At 34.1% G+C, this 17,275-nt stretch overlaps 1 protein-coding gene across 6 annotated transcripts; it reads right to left on the bottom strand.

The window, feature by feature from the left end:
* Window positions 1-2,299: 2,299 nt before the first annotated feature.
* On the bottom strand, window positions 2,300-15,448 carry LOC125034545. 6 transcript variants are annotated; one of them, XM_047626423.1, is made up of 7 exons: window positions 15,286-15,448; window positions 10,457-10,592; window positions 8,508-8,715; window positions 8,008-8,137; window positions 7,061-7,155; window positions 6,521-6,757; window positions 2,300-4,254 (listed from the first exon to the last, which is right to left on the bottom strand). In XM_047626423.1, exons 2-7 carry the CDS (start codon window positions 10,513-10,515, stop codon window positions 4,171-4,173), a joined length of 813 nt encoding a protein of 270 aa, XP_047482379.1. In that variant the 5' UTR covers window positions 10,516-10,592; window positions 15,286-15,448; the 3' UTR covers window positions 2,300-4,170. The 6 variants fall into 6 exon arrangements, with proteins under 6 accessions (XP_047482379.1, XP_047482378.1, XP_047482375.1 ...); XM_047626422.1 differs by having other exon boundaries at window positions 2,300-4,977; window positions 10,457-10,604; window positions 15,286-15,446; XM_047626419.1 differs by having other exon boundaries at window positions 2,300-4,977; window positions 15,286-15,446.
* Between the last annotated feature and the right edge of the window lie 1,827 nt (window positions 15,449-17,275).

Raw genomic sequence — 17,275 nt, 5'->3', positions numbered from 1 at the left:
AGACAACTTATTTTTATTCCTTAGGTGCATAAATATCCTCCATTTGATCCAGTTGTCCTACCCCTTAACTCCTTCCCCTTCTAACAACCTTTACCTCATACTATACCCCATCAGATCACCCTCTGTATCCTTTCACTACCATAATATCTTCTAGTACTGTTTAATCTTTAACTAATCATTAACTCATTCCTAGCCCTTTTTGCTACTATAACTTAGTATACTTTTGATGTCTAGCACATTTATATGTCTGAACTATTATTATTAACCATCAGATTAAGAGCACAACTCTGATATAGGCCAATAAGGCTGAGGGGCTAAGGAGTTTGCTATAACAGAGGAACAAAGAAAAATCTGGAACGTAAATCAACATTGAAACCCAATGATATCACATAGATTGGATCACTGCATACTCATAGAAAGTTTCCACTCCAGCATCTTATGGATAACTGTCTAAGTGAAGGCATAGGAGTTGGAGATTGGGACCCAATGTTTGGGATCTCCCCTACCTTGCCCTCAGCCCTCAACTAAACCAACTTTGCATGGTCTTTAGTTTTCCCCTTTACTTTTCCTTCTCTTCTCCAACCCCTTCACCTCTCTAATTCATAAGCTGTAAGAGCTGTGGTGAAGTGGTGAAAAGATAACTGATGTTGTGCCAGTCGTGAATGACCTCAGGAAGCCACTGTATTTCCTTGGTTAATTTTCTAGCCCTTACTCCTCATGGGAACCCTGAGGGGTGGACCTTTTATCTTTCCCACATTTCAGGCTTACTGTGGCCATTAATGAAGACTTTGTACACCTATTACAGTTATTGCCCCTTTATCAGCTACCCCCACTGATTTTAACTTCGGGTTCCCTTACTCCAGGCACTCGTTTGACCAAAAAAAAATGCTACTACAACGCCCATCTGGAACTGGCAGACTGCCCTATCTACAACAAGGATTGGTCAGGCTGTAGAAATGACTAGCTCACCAGCCTCATTGACTGACTATGAAGCTGTATCAGTACAAAGCAACACCATACCCCCTAGAGGCTACCGTAAGTCTCCACCAATATTGTCAAGATTGCTCTCTGTAGACATGACTTTCGGAAAGTCCTGCCTGGACAATGTCAGAAATGTTGGCATCTTGGCCATCTTGCTGCCATCTATGTTCCCAACCTGGTCATGATCGTTCAAACTGCTCTGCACAATTACACACGTGCTAATTGTGGTGGTTCCTACAATTTATTTTATAGGGGCTGCCCCAACTACAAGTTTGTGTCTGAGGTAGCAATCCTCAGATTCAAACTCAGCCTCACTTTGTGAGCCCAGGCAGGAAGCATGCCGCCAAGATTTTTCTCTTACTCAGTGCTGTCCTTTGCTCCCCCTCCCTTTCCCTCCCTCCCAAGATGTTTCTACATCTTACCCAGTATATCTTCCTCCTCTTTAAGTTCCAACTTCTATCCCCTCCCTCCAACAGTCAAATTCTTTTGCCATTCTAAATCCAGACAGTTCATTCTCTACCACTTTGCTGGTACCTACCCCTCCTCTTCCTCCTCACTCTACCTGTCGCATTAGACGTTTAGATTCCACCTCATCTTCTACCACATCCTCTCCTACCTGTTCCTCTATCCTTCTGACATGTATCCTCTTCTCCCCATCAAATGAAGACATTGTTTCTCAGACCAACTCCCTTTTAGAAACTCTTCAGGACATTCAAATCTTTCTAATCATGACTCAAAAACTGTAATTTACTCACCTTGTTTGCCCCCCCCCCCCACCCCTCTACCTTTTTAAAATAATACTGTCCTAAAATACTACAGGACTTTTGATGTGTAGCACACCTAATCATTAACTCATTAACCCCCCTTTACTTTTTGTGCTACTATAGGAAAGTATAGTGCTATATGACCTTATGAATGTGCTAGACATCAATGTTTTTTAATCATTAACTTGTTATTCTAGTCTCATTAGTCAGTAATATAGATGATCAGTGTGTATAGACTAAAACATACCATTCAGAAGAACATTTTACTGACAAAACTAGTTGTGCTATCTTTGGAGAAAAAAAAAAATACAAACATTATGAATAATAAAGGTTAACACCCCTAAAAACTTCAGCAGACTGTTTAACTATAACCAGTATGATAATTTTGTTTACATAGTATGTTCAAGATGTAAAATTGAAATCTAGAACTAAAAAAAAAAAAAAAAAAAAATGCCAACAAAAAGATAAACCTTACCAGTAAACATTTAACAGTAAACATAATAGTAAAAGTAGATATTTTCTATCTTAAAAGGTTATGAAGAATTTTTAGTACATAACTCTTTCCAAATATTTATTACACATATATACAAAAATATATTTCAGTGTTTTGTTTATTCCATTGATCAATTGGACGGATCAGTTTTCAAGAGGTACAGATCATAAGTTTGTTTTCTCTTACAAATATAAATGCTTGACCATATCTATATATTATCAAATAAGTAAATTCCTTAATAGTTCCAAGTAATTTTCAATTCAACCTTTTTATGCAAAAGTATTCATGACCACACTTAAAAATGAAGTACAGTCCAGATACAGTCGTAATAAATTTAGCTAACTCAAAAAACAAATTGTCTACTATTTTCTGCTTCATAGAGAATGAAATTAAAAACACTAAAATTCATAATTAGGTGGAACTGTTGCTTACTGGAAGTTACAGCAATTAATTACGAGATGTAAACTTACTTTTGCAGTTAATATGTACTGTTCATATTCCTATGTATAAAAGGTATGTTAGCAAATATATGAAAAATACCAACCTTTTGATACCAAAAATACACATTTCATTTGTGATTTTTACCAATATGAGGTAAATGCTACACTGTTACACTTAAAAAAAAAACATTTATGGTACAAACTATTTAACTATAACAAAGAAGAGTACTGAATAAAATACTTTAAACAAAGTAATGACCATCTCAGTGGTAACACATGGACCTTCTACAGAGACAGTCTTCATTCACACCCACCTCAGGCCACAAGAAAGTTACCACTGTTGCTGATGCTACTAACTCTATAAAGTCCTGTAATAGGGGGTTAGCTCATCCATTACAGCCATCCGTGCTTATTGCAGCCATAGCCAAGGCTGTGTCTTTTCTGGGTAAAGCAGTTAACTGAGCTGTGTACAGTGCATGCACTGCTCATTTGCACTTACTGGAGACCTTATATAAAAAAAAAAAAATAATAAACTTTTTTTTTTTCTAGCAAATTGCAACTGAGGTTAATTCATAATGTTTATCTGAATCTACAATGCTGATTTAGATAATGAAATTTGTAAATGCAGTACACACACACATCATAAAAAAGAATTTTCAAGGAACCAGGCATTTCCAATCACATGTTCTGTAGGTATACCTGTGTGTAAGTACCTGTAACACCAATAAAGTAAAGAAAAAAAGAAAAAAAATTAAAAAGTGATAATGTCTCCTTTAACAGCCTTAAATATCCATGTTTACATTTGTAGACTTCATATAATTTTCATCTATACACACATCAGTAACAGTATGTTGAGAGCACTAATCTGGCAGCTGATATACACAGCAAGGAAAACCATAGTAGTCAGCAATAGAGGTAAACCTTCATCATGTATTTATATACTTGTAATTTCTTTTAACTACATATATGAGATTCCAAATAATAATAACCATGAAGTTTTATCTTTGGTAAACCTTAAGAAAGTTATGAATGCAACTGCTTACATAATTATATTGGGTTTGGATCACTAGCTGTTACATGTTCACTTTGGCATATACAAAAAATTCAGAACTTTTATATATATAAAAAAAATATATATATACATATATATCAAAAAGGTTAAAAGACACGCGTATTGCAACTGAACAAGGTATAAATTACCTGGCTTCATGATTCCCTTATGTATTTTGTGCAGGCCCATGCACAGTCAGTTACTTTACAAATACAAATCCACAAGAACATGTAAGTAAAATAGCTAGTACTACAGAAGAATCATTTAGATTTTAATCAAATCTAAATCACTGAATACGTCTGCATCACAATCCTACAAGATCAAATAATATTATCCCTTAGCCTTCTACATATGGTATAACCATGAAATGCATCATATCCCAGTGTAACTTTGAAACAATTATAAAGCACTAAAACCTCAACTGCTCATGTATCATGGAATTTATGCAACCATCTTGGATGACACTTCAGACCTTGCCCCTGGTGTGGTGGGTCGTGAGGCAGTAAATGAGCTCATTGTCTCCATCTGAAAGTTCATGAAGATTATAACTTTTGTTGACAATATTTATATAGGATGAAAAAATAAATTAAGTTTTTAGAAAACAATAAAAATAATAAGTAAAAAATAAAATTAAAATATATAATAATAATGACGACAAACTTGTGCAGATCATATGTTCCATAAAAGGACTTACTTTTGAACCAGCATGAGAAAAAAAAAATAATAATAATAATAATAATAAATCTTCAGGTGGATCTCACAGAATCACTTAACCAGGTATAATATTGATTACTGAAAATGTAATAATGAAAATAACATGAATACTACTATTTTTTTTTTATATACATTTCTTTAATCTACCTATTGCAAAGAAAACATGGAATGTGCTCATTAAAAAATATCTTGCAATATAATCTAATTTGCTGAACTATTACTTAGCAAAAATCTGCAAATTTTGATCTGCAATGAGTACTCATAGCATGATTTTTTTTTACAATGAGTACTCATAGCATGATTTTTTTTACATCATTATTGAATAAATAAAATAAAAGTTTCCCCTGGGTAATTTCTCTTCCTCAATCTAAGCGATAAGTACAGCTTTCTGCATCATTTACACATCAATTCACATTTTCTCCTTAGCCTAAACTCTACACTCTACACTCTATAGTCTAACTGCGTGGAAATGGTGGAACGTGCGCCAGGAGTGGTGGGACGGGAACTGAAGCCCATCGTGCTCATTGTGTCCATCTGTAACAGGGTGCAAAAGGAGTGAGATAAGAGGTGATAAGTGAGTGACTGACTGACAGAGTGAAAGAGTAAAGGATAAAGACAGACATAAAAAGCTGAGTGGCAGATGCGAGCAAAAAGAGGTCTTTATTTTAAAAGAAATAATATCAGTAAAGCAACATGTAAGTGACTAATCATGTGAAACTATATATCTAATAAAGTACTATCAAGTTAAATATGATCTAACTATCAAGACAGACAAACAAAGTGTTTGAACAGAGCTACATAAATTTAAATAAACAAATGATCTAATTCTAATTTGGAAAAAAACAAAAAAACATATGATAGCAATAACATAAAAGGACATATTTAAATTCTATTTTGTGAGGACTAATCTCTGATGAAATAAGTAAAAAAAGTATTATTTAAGAATGTTCATATATCTTTAATACTCATTATAAGGGTAACATGCTTTATACATAAGGCCAGGTGGAAAAAACTGTTGTGGTTCCTTTAACCCAAACGTCCAAAAATTAAAAAATCAAAGCATTCAATGCTGCCGGGAGAATTTTTCTGTGAAGTGTTTCTACACATAGATGGCTCTGCTAGTGCAGTAGACCTTGTGTCTTGTGTGTGTGTTTTTTTTTTTTTTTTTTTTTTTTTTTTATTACTAATGCCATGAATATTGATGGTGTTATTTTTATCATGGACATTATAATTACTATAATGTTATAGCAATAATACTATAGCAATATAAGATAAAGTAAAATATTTTTAAAAATCAAGGAAAAGGGTAAACGGGCGAGACAGGCAGTACTTGTACTATGTCATCAGTGAGCCAATTACAAGTGTAGCCATCTATGTGTAAAAATAAAGTAAACTCACACTGGGCATGGCATGTATATACATGCCCTGCCCGTCGGATTTGGGTTAATCAATTTTAAGATCAATTAAGGCATCCCAAATATTTATTGTGATATTTTTCATGGGGTACAAGATGCCGCTTAAAACAAGAAACTACCTTATCCAGAATATAGATTTCATGAATGCTTAATATCAGGAAATCAGTAAAATTATGAGAAACTCATGCCAACTGATGTTTCTAAAAATAATAATAATAGCGATGATACTGATGATGCCTATTCTGAACCTCAACCATTTTTCTACCTGGCTCATCTATGTTTAATGTTCTTTATCTTCACAATGACTAACACAGAAACTTATGCAACCAGTAGAATGGTGGATGTAGAAGGAAAGAAACAAAGTATCAAGAAGAAAAGTGCAATATCTTTCTTCCATGGTGATTAATTACAAAGTGGAAGTAAATAAAACAAATACCAAATTGCTGGTTATATAAATTTAGTGAGAATTACCTCAACAAAAGTCTGAAAACCAAATCCTATCATAGCCTGAATAAAAAAAGCAATATAGATTTTTCTCTGTACTCATTATTTACTTTCACTTCTTTCTCTAAACACTGATATAAAAGATTGAAAAAAAATGAAGGTGCACAGCAGGAAAAAGACAATGATGGTAGTTTCCTCCCTGCGAAGATACAACTTACCTTCACCCTGGCAACATCTTCAAGCCTTGTAACCTCACACAGCTCATGGTAGAAGGAGTGAACAACCAACCATGCAAATGTGTTGCCTCCGATGAACAGAAGCCAGAGCAGACACATCACTACGTGGTAGGCAAACACCATGTCATTGACGATTGATGAATAAATGGTGATCAGAATACGCCAGGCAGTGAAGAGGGCCATACACCAAATCCAGGGCTCCATGCGGAACTCAATCTCCTGCAAAGGTCAAATGTTTTCTTGTTTGAAAAATGGGATCCATTATAAAATCAATGTATAACTATTTGAGAGGAACAGCTTTCAATGCAATAACCTTTCTTTCAGTTGCATAAAAGATTAAAAAGAACAGAAGTAAGGCACCAGTACAAGCCTACTTTTAATGGTAAAAAATCACATTGTGCATATATTAGAAGAAACAGCTATCAGTAATAAACATTTACAAAATCTTTTTATGGCTGTGTAAGAATGAAAGCTACTACAGATGACTTTAAAACCAAGCCTTGCAAATTATATACTGTTAACCTTTCTCAAGCCTTGTAGAAGTGCAACACTGGTAACAATAAGGCAGACTCCTCCAAAGGCTGTGATGCCACCAAACAACATCAGGGAATTGCGGACTGAAGGAGAATAACAATTAATCAGTAATACTAGTATCAATGACAAGGGTAATAATAAAGACAAACATAAATAATTATATCAACTTCTCTATAAAAGGAAATCAATATAGAAATACAAAGCCTCAAAATTATAGCATTATATTCTAATTCCAAGAACAAATAATTATACCAAAGTGAACAACTTACTTCTGCAAGCTATTTAGTTACAACTACCTTTAGAAATTTACTCCAAATTCTGTACAATCATAAGAATATTTTCCATTCAGAAGTATATCTAAGAGAAAATAAAAAAACAAAAATGAAATCCCTACATATTACTGCATTAAATTACCTTTTAACCCAATGCCGACGGGCATGAGATGTACATATGTGCTATGCCCACTGTGAGTTACTTGTTTGATTGTTTTTACATACAGATGGATACACTTGTACTAAGTCACCAATGAGCCAGTTATGAGTACTGACTGTCTCGCCCGTTTACCCTTTTCTGTGATTTATGAAAATATTTTACGTTATCTTATTTTGCTGTTACTAATGTTTATAACATTATAGTAATTATGATGTTTATAATAAAAATAACAACATCGATATTCATAGCACTAGTAAGAAATACATTTTTCCCACCAATTCAAATCAGGTAAGGTCACAAGGTCAACTAATTGACTCCTTTGTGGCTAAGCACTAGCACAGCCATCTATGTGCAGAGACATTTCACAAAAAATATGGAAAATGAGCACAGCATAGTCCCCATTTTTTATTCATATTTCCGGGCAGCATTGGGTTAACATTTATTAAAAAAAAAAAAAAAAAAAAAAAAACATAAGGTACTATAGCCACAATGCTTCTACTTACCATGGGGATTTCCAGAATATACAAAATCGTAAGAAAACAAGTAGAATCCATAATGGCTGGAACCTGGGGCAGCAAGTGACAAGGAATAGATATCAAAGCATCCGGTAACAATTGCAAATAGCCCTTGAATCTGGGGAATGGAAGAAAAATAGTAATCTAAGACACTTGTAAATTAATTGTGATATTACACTTACAAATAATATCCGACTCATAAAAATGCAATATTTCCCCTAAATGAGAAGCAAAATGATATTTGTTTTAAAATATAACCATCGAGCATTAAGACATCTACCTTAAAAATCTAATCACTAATATTTGGTGAATGGTAAGATCGTACAACTTTTCAAATTCCACTAATAGAAAGTATTTCTGATAAAATACTACAGTTAAGATCAGACAAGCTTCATCAACCTCGGTACCCATTATTACCAAGCAGCTTCCCTCAATGAATGTAACACTACAAACCTCACACACAAGAACAAATCTTTTACGGCACTTACAATAGAATAAGTTGCCGCTAGGACGGAACCACGCTGTACGTTGGTGAAGATGGCATCGGGCAGAATGGGGATGGACAAGCCGGTCTTTGTCTTCAGAGTATCAGTTAGTGTTGCCACGGAACGGATTGTCGTGGCATGAGAGACCCTCGACGTCCGAGAGGTGACCGACAGGCCCGAGACACTTCCAGCTATTGATGAGTGAGGCATCCTGGAAAAAATAACTTTCTTAATAGCCTGTTTCATATAAATCATATTTTGGGGGGCAAAAAAAAACAACAAAAAAACTTGTAGCAGCTAAAAACTGAAAAGGTCTATACAAGTAAAATCACTACTATAAATTTAACTGGAACAAGTAATTTTTGTACAGACCCCTTTACAGCACTGGTCCTCAAAATATAATCTCTTCAAACAGAATTCTTAAAATTTCTTTTCATATTCTTAGCAAAAAAATATGCAAAGATTAGCTATATATGATACTGCTATACGATAAAAAACATACAATACTAGCCTGTTCTAAGTTAGAAGAACAATATACAAGCTAAACCAAGTTATTGAGCAAGCAATTGTCTCTATAAATTCAAATTCAACTGTGCTAGATATATACAGCAAGCAAATATATAACAGTTCTTGCACCTGTTTCCAACTGACAACTTTCCTTACTTTTGAAACTAATAGAAAAGCCAAATATTCCCCTATACGAATGGCTTCACACCTGTTAGTTGCAAGTCCCCAGCCCTTATTCAAAGTTGTACATACTGTTTTATATCAAATAAATAATATCTAATTGCATTTCTGTCTTTCAAACATTAACATATATGTATGAAAACCTTGATTGTAACTGTAAATTGGAATAAACAAACGAATAATGTTAATTGTCACTAGTAATGAATATGTACATATGTATGCTTGTTTACTTTTCAATATTTATAAGTAAACTATAAGCCAACATGCATTTGCCTGTATTCCTATGTATTCATATTCCTACACATATGCAAACACACACAAAAATAGTAATAATGAAAATTCCACAACATAACAATGTAACTTACATGAAAAAAAAACTCCAGTCCCATTTGTCTATATTAGCCAAAAAATCCTCCTTATTCCCTCACCTGTATCATACAATACAAGTTAAATGTTCTTGTTTAGTGTATCATAAACCCAATGCAACAAGTGTCCTTTAGCAAAATTATTTCCGTTTGAAAGCAAATCTACCCAATTTCCTTCAGTTTTCTTGAACAGAATGACTTTAGAAAACAAAAGGATATGTACCACTGTTATGGTTATAACATGCTAGCTTCTGCATATTGCTCATGAAAGAAAAAGAAATTAATTGAGCAAGATGAAAAAGCAATACACTACCAATAAAACAAATATTTATCCAAAATATATTAATATCATTCAACATTTGTACTGTACATGTGCTTTCTACTCATGAACTTAACTCGGTGCCATCAAAACACTACTTTGATAAAAGCTGCAGCTTGGATCATGTGACTTTTTTTTCCAAAGTAATTCTTAAAAATGGCAGCTAAGAAAATGTATGCTCTACTAGAGATGATGATATTAATGAATCTAATTTGTATAGTTCAATATGAAGACTTTATATCTTTATTATATAAAGAAACCAATAAAACAAAGAAATTTGTTTGATGTATAAAAACAAATTATCCTCTGTGAGAACTTCTTTCATTCCTAGCATACACCTGAATCAATATCAGTCAGGTTGTCTGACCTTAGACTGCTTGATCATCAGTGATATTAAGGTTAAGCTTTATACACAGAATTATACTCATCAGGACAGGAATACAAATGGGAGAAATATTAATGAAAAGATAAAAAGGCCAAGCAGGATACTTGTTCCCAAAGATTTAAAGGAGCATGCAAACCAGTGTGTACTTGTTAATATGTGCTTGAACCCAACTGTCAAAATAAAGATTCTTAATTACAACAGTCTGTGGGATGATGGACCAGCAGTATGCTCCACGTCCAAGAAGTGTTCTGTCATGTTGGCTGCGTGGAGGTGTTTCGTCCTAAGATACTGTACCTGCCGACTGGCTCACAACCTCGTGTGCTCGCAATCAGCTGTTAACAGTGCTACAAATACTCATGCATGTCTATGGCAACAAGTTTTCTAAAAATTACCATAAGAAAGCAAAATGCTGATGTATAAATCAGGTTAGCTGAAACTGGTGAAAACAATGACAGTGCAATATTAAGAAAGTTAATAATCCTACTCATTCATAGAAAGTTAAGAAAATATATGTTTAAACAATTTTCTATGCTATTGTGAATCATCATTTATCACCATATCAGGATTTATAGAAATGGAATTAAATTCATAAAGAAGACCTATGAAAAATGAATTTTTCTCTGATTCAACAAATCAGCAAAAAATGTTTTTTTTAATGCAAAAGGAAAATGCAAACCAATGTTGTTGACTTAATTCTTAAAACAATGTCAAAACTAAAATGTTTTTTAGTTTAATTGTCTTCCAAATTATCTTTCCGATAATTCTGATGACAGGTAATATGTAAGGTAAGAATAAAACTATCACTAGAACTAAGTCATAAATCAACTTCAACTACAGTTAACCAAATTAAATAAAAGATCACATCACTGACAACAGACTTATTTGTTATATATACAAATATATATATATATATAATATACATAAAATTTCATTTTGGCCATACTTATACAAGGTAAAGAGAACATAAAAAGAGTGATGAATTCTAGGACATTTTTCATCTACAAAGCAATTCTTGCAAACTGAAAATAATAGCTATAAAATAAAGAAAAACAATGACATGCAGTAAAGCCATTACCGTGGATTGTACACCTAGGACACTCTGACAAACCCCAATAAATCTTCACCACATCCATTCTGAAAGGAGTTTTGTTTGGCTCCTTAGCAGATGGTAAATCAATAGGTCTACAGACCATTCATGAAACTGTCATGGTCATGATGAAAACTTATGATTTTAAATTTCTTTATACATTTTATTTCTATTTTTAGTCAACTACATTACAGGTTGAAGAAACAGTCTTAGAATTCATCAACTGTAATGACTGCTTACCTTGTACAACAAGTAAAGGCAAACTTGAAATTAATATATATATATATATATATATATATATATATATATATGCACACACATATACATATATATATATATATATATATTTATATATATATTTATATATATATATATAATTCTTACAGTAAGCTCTACAACCATTTTCTGAATTTTACACAAGTATGAGTCCCAAGTATGATTCAGATACAATACTATCTTTAAATAATTTTAGAAAGCAACAAAAAGAACATGATTATGCTATATTCAGTGATATAACAAAAGTTAATCTCATTATTCCCTTCTGAGTGCTTCAACAGCCACATACTTCAATTCAAAGTGAATTAAATAGTCCCTTAGACAATGTAGGTATCCAATCAAACACTGAAGTACTACATCACCTGTGCTATGAATATGAGTATCAGCCCCATCTACAAATTCCTATAAATCACACTATGAATCACATTTTCACACGTTGACTTTGCTTACACTATATCAATCCCAATTTCAGTAAGTTCTAAAAGGAAGGGAAATCACAGGGCACATGAACAGCCAGAGAGTACAGACTATTCAAACGTATACTGTCTCCGGACTCATTGGTATCCAGGATGGCCTTTGTCCTGTAATGCAGTTGTACAGGATGTTGCACAATTGCAAGTGAGCTGAATGTATAAAGACATGGCAAACAGTTGGAGGTTGTGTGTGTTTATATCACTGCCAGAAAAGAATTATAAAGAAACAAATTGGCAATCTATATAAACTACAATTAATGTAAATCTTGAGCCCAATCAGAGGAATAATGCATCATTGCTTGCTGTGCATTACCCAAAGACCAATCAAAATTTGGTATTCTTTTTACATAAAATTAGATAGTATTAGGCATTTGCCATATCCTAGAATATAGTTTTAAACTGCACTAAGTCATGTGTTACAGCCTAAGATTAAACTTAAAATGATATTGTTATCCCAAGCTTTTCTCTTTTTTATTAGTTTTCATTATGAAGATAGTAGTATTGAAATATAGCGTTATTATTAGTTAATTTACAAGTTACAGTGACCAAGACATATTTAGCGGTAAAGAAAATACAATTTGATGATCATGAATACCAAAACTTTAGTGACTAGAATATATGTACAGCTTTCAATACTAATACCACAGATATTTTCCTACAAAAACTGGTGCATACCAGCATACCAATTTTTTCTCTTGCATAACAAATAACTAATCAATACGTCATATTCTGCAAACTGGCCACAGGAGGAAGGAAGAAGCAAACTGTGAAACTATGATTTCTTTTTGGCATATAACAAACTTACAAGAGATTCTAAGATCACCCTTCTTCAAGCTGCCCATACTGAGGCACAGGACAAGAAAAGCAGGATATTACATAAATGTATGTTATTGTAATGCATGTCAAAATGAAAATTATGTATATCTGGTAATTATTCAGCATAGGTCCAAATGAAAGACCATTGTGGCTTCTATACCTTGCATTTTGGCAAAGGGAGGCAAACCTTTCCTATATATAATAGGCAACATAGAGCTGGGAGTGCTTCCTTATTTGATAGGAAGGCCCAAAATCTCTAACTTATCAGAAGATACATGATGGAAATTGGTCTGCCATTACTGGGGTACACAGTAGAGACCATTAGCATTGCAATCACATTTTAATAAGCAACTGTGGCTCTGCCTTTACTTTCTGTACTTTATTCCTTATACCTAATATTGTTCTTTATGACTAGATTTTTTTGTAATTCACCCTAATATATCCATTTTACTTGGCAAAAAGTGCCTTACTTTCCAGGGTAATTCATTACAGTACAAATACACTCACCAGAGACAAAGTCCCCAACTCGATGTCACAAAATCAATTAAAAAATCACCCACAAGGGGAAGGTTGATGGGGGGCTCTACCCCTCAACACCCCCCGGGAAACACTGCCTTCACCTGAGTAAGCACAGCAAGATACAGGTGAAACTCAAGACCACTCAGTGGACTTAGTCTGTGAGCAGTGTTTTCTGCAATCTTTTTCCTTTATTTGTGACTTGACCCTTTTTGTACCGATGACTGCAACTTTTTGTCCTCTACAAGAATATCATCTTCAATTTGCCCTAGCTTTGTATATCTAGACCACAAAGATTAACCCTTTCCAGTCTGACTTCACACTGATATTATGTAGCATCTAATGATGAATTACTTACACAATATCTTATGGAATTTCTAAAACTATTTTGTTAAAGAGAAGTTAAACAAATAATAGCATACTAATAGTGTAATAATCATTATTATCAATATGAATATTATTATCATTACTACTAATAATAGTAGTACTATTAGCCAGTTATTACCATTAATACTACTACCACTCCTACATCCACTACTGCTACCACTAACACCACTAGCACTATTACTTATAACAATAACAATAAAACTAGCAACAATAATAACAATATTATCCTCATTATTATTATCACTCACTATCATTATCACTCACTATCATTTATCATTACCATGAACAGTAACAATAATAATAATAATTACATTTACAATAACAGCAATAATAATAATAATTATACTTATAATCATAAATATCATTCATCTATCATTACCAATTACCATTACCATAACTATCACCATTCTCATTATCATAATCATTACCAATATCATTACCATTATCACCATTACCACTATTATAATAATCATCATAATAATAGTAGTAATAATAAAAAAATCATCATCATCATCATCATCATCATCATCATCATCATCATCATCATCATCATCATCATCATCATCATCATCATCATCATCATCATCATCATCATCATCATCATCATCATCATCATCATAATAATAATAATGATGAATGAAACAAAGAACTACAAACACTGAATTTTATTCTGAAATATGAATCAGACAGAACTTATAGCCATCCACAAGCCTTGCCCCACATAAGGGGATAATAATCTACTTTCCTGAATCTTTCATCAAAAATCCATTAATCATATCATTCAAACTTTTCAGATATTCCTAAATTAAAGGAAGCATATCCTTGGGTAAAAGAAATTGATTTTAAAACCACAATTATGGGCAGCCATTGTGACTGTGACTTCAATGCTGCTCTGGTCTCAATCAAGGAAACTAAATGGGAAATTTCAAGGTGTTATAGACAGTTAAATCTTTTCTAACTGGGATTTGTATGCTAAATGAAGGTAAGTTTGAGATGACATACATTTCATACACCTCCCTCCCCCCCCCCCCCAACAGACCCCAATCAAATCCTTAAAGACGTATCCAAAAAACATTTGCGCATTCTTTAAATCTCACTCTAAGCTCTTATTAGTTAACATTAGCCCTGAAGCAATAGACTTAACTGAGATAATATATAGTAACCTGCATACCACTATGCATATGTATGAGTTTCTAAGGATTTAGCAATGACTCGAAATTCGAATCTTAAAAACTTCTTAAACCAGTGTTTTCCTATTGCACATTTCGCTAGATAAAATGGGTCTTAATTGTAATATAATGAATAGGCTACCTTATACTATCAAAATAAAGGATTCACCAAGTGCTGTATCTTCAAAATTTAACAACTAATCTGCAACGGAAGTAAATAGTAAACTTCGGTAAACTTCAAGCAACACCAAAACAAACGCGTTTCTCATTATTACATGCACCCAAGGTACATTTCTCTTACCTGGTGTTCGTAGAATCAATACCAAAAACCTAATTACGAACTTTCAATTCACGCACAGCCACAGAAAGTCATAACAGCGATGAAAATTAGGAAAAATAATTCGAGAACTCTTCCAAGGCGTGGCACAGGTGCGACGGTCCTCCTTTCTTCAGGGCCGTTCCGAAAAATCCTAAACTTACCTTGAGTAAAAAATCGTATCTTTAAGGAAACCAGTGAAATAAGAATGCCTATATGGTTTACATAAAAGCCCTATGGTTTATTTCACAAGTATAAAATATGAAGAAATGTGGAATTATGGATATTTACACGTATTTTTTTCGGTAACGGGCCTTCACAGGTTAATTCTTCACCTGTCCGCTAGGTGGCTTTAGCGTCGTCAAAATAAACGGTCTGGAATAGACCATTTCCTTTCGCTAAGAATTTCCATGTTTAGTTATGCTGGAAGTGTATTGCAAACTTTTGGGAAAAAAATGAAATTTGATTTAAAAATGCGAAGCCCTATAGAGTAGTTAAATATGTATGCATTCTCAATACAATATGTAAGATGAATACTATTAAATGGCATTTTGAATATTTCGAAATTCATATACTGCAAAATCTATGTAATAGTTATGGCAATCTCAGTTACTATATTCGCATACACTTATACTATCAAATCATTAACATTCTATAAAAAAAAATCGGCTTTGCTTTGAATAGGGCCTATACAGAAGAAAGAATATTTCTCTCTCTCTCTCTCTCTCTCTCTCTCTCTCTCTCTCTCTCTCTCTCTCTCTCTCTCTCTCTCTCTCTCACTCACTCACTCACTCACTCACTCACTCACTCACTCACTCACTCACTCACTCTCTCTCTCTCTCTCTCTCTCTCTCTATATATATATATATATATATATATATATATATATATATATATATATATAATGCATATATACATGTATATCACACATATAAATATACATGTGTGTGATATATATATATATATATATATATATATGTACTTATATATATATATATATATATATATATATATATATATATATATATATATATATATATTGAGGTCACTCCAGTCGATTAGCGTATTATGGTATTGAGACTGAAGCTTTCATTTGGCTTCATGTCTCTTGTTGCTGTATACGCTCCTACGGATGTATATAAACTTGAGGTGAAAGAGATGTTTTAAGCCAAACTTGCATCTGTGACTGACAGCTGTCCTCGGCGAGATATTCGTATTGTTCTGGGCGACTTCAATGCGGTATCCGGCTGTGATCGAGCTGGCTACGAGATGTCTGTCGGTCCTCATGGCTCAGGAGCTGATGCTGGCAGCGAGAATAGCCTCCCTTTCCGTGACTTTGCTAGGTCCCAGAAATTGAGGATTTCTGGCTCCTGGTATCAGCGTTCTGACCCGCATCGTAGGACTTGGTACAGCGGTACGGGTAGTGTGGCCAAGGAGATCGACCACATGCAGGGTGTATCGAAGCGCCGAGTTCTGTGGAACTGATCATAGATTAGTTGTAGCTACTCTCCGGGTCCACTTTAGAACCCCCCGTCGCCCAAATGAACACCCTAGGGTGTTTCATTTGGACAGATTGAGGGAGGACGATTGTACCCGGGGGTTTGCCGAGGCTATCTCTGGTCGTCTCACAGCACTCGAGGGCCTGACAGACCCTGTTCTTATGTGGGATACCTTCAAGCGTGAAACGCTTGATGCAGCTCAGGAATCCACTGGTGAACCCCCAAGAACAAGACAGAATTCCATTTCGCAGGAGACACTGGAAGCCACAGATGCTTGTCGTGCGGCTCGATTCTCAGGGGATCGCAATTTGCACCGTTCTCTGGTGCGCAGGACTAGGTCACTGTTGAAAAGGGATAAGGAACAGTTTATCAGCAATCTTGCAGAGGAGGTCGAAAGCCATTTCCTAGTAAATGACTTTCGTCCTGCCTACCAAGCCCTGAGAAAGCTGAACTCCAAGCCCTCATCACAGACAACT

The sequence above is a fragment of the Penaeus chinensis genome, chromosome 18 (assembly GCF_019202785.1).
Source record: "Penaeus chinensis breed Huanghai No. 1 chromosome 18, ASM1920278v2, whole genome shotgun sequence".
Classification (NCBI taxonomy): domain Eukaryota; kingdom Metazoa; phylum Arthropoda; class Malacostraca; order Decapoda; family Penaeidae; genus Penaeus; species Penaeus chinensis.
This window is presented reverse-complemented; position numbering and strand designations above follow the sequence as displayed.

What these genes read in the sequence shown, in the direction of transcription:
- LOC125034545 (XM_047626422.1), bottom strand. Translation starts at nt 10,515, where the DNA reads ATGACAGAACACTTCTTGGACGTGGAGCATACTGCTGGTCCATCATCC. An exon ending in TAGCGGCAACTTATTCTATT is followed by an intron (nt 8,138 to 8,507) that starts GTAAGTGCCGTA and finishes TCCATTCCCCAG; the next exon opens with ATTCAAGGGCTATTTGCAAT. An exon ending in AAGATGTTGCCAGGGTGAAG is followed by an intron (nt 4,978 to 6,520) that starts GTAAGTTGTATC and finishes ACCCTGTTACAG; the next exon opens with ATGGACACAATGAGCACGAT.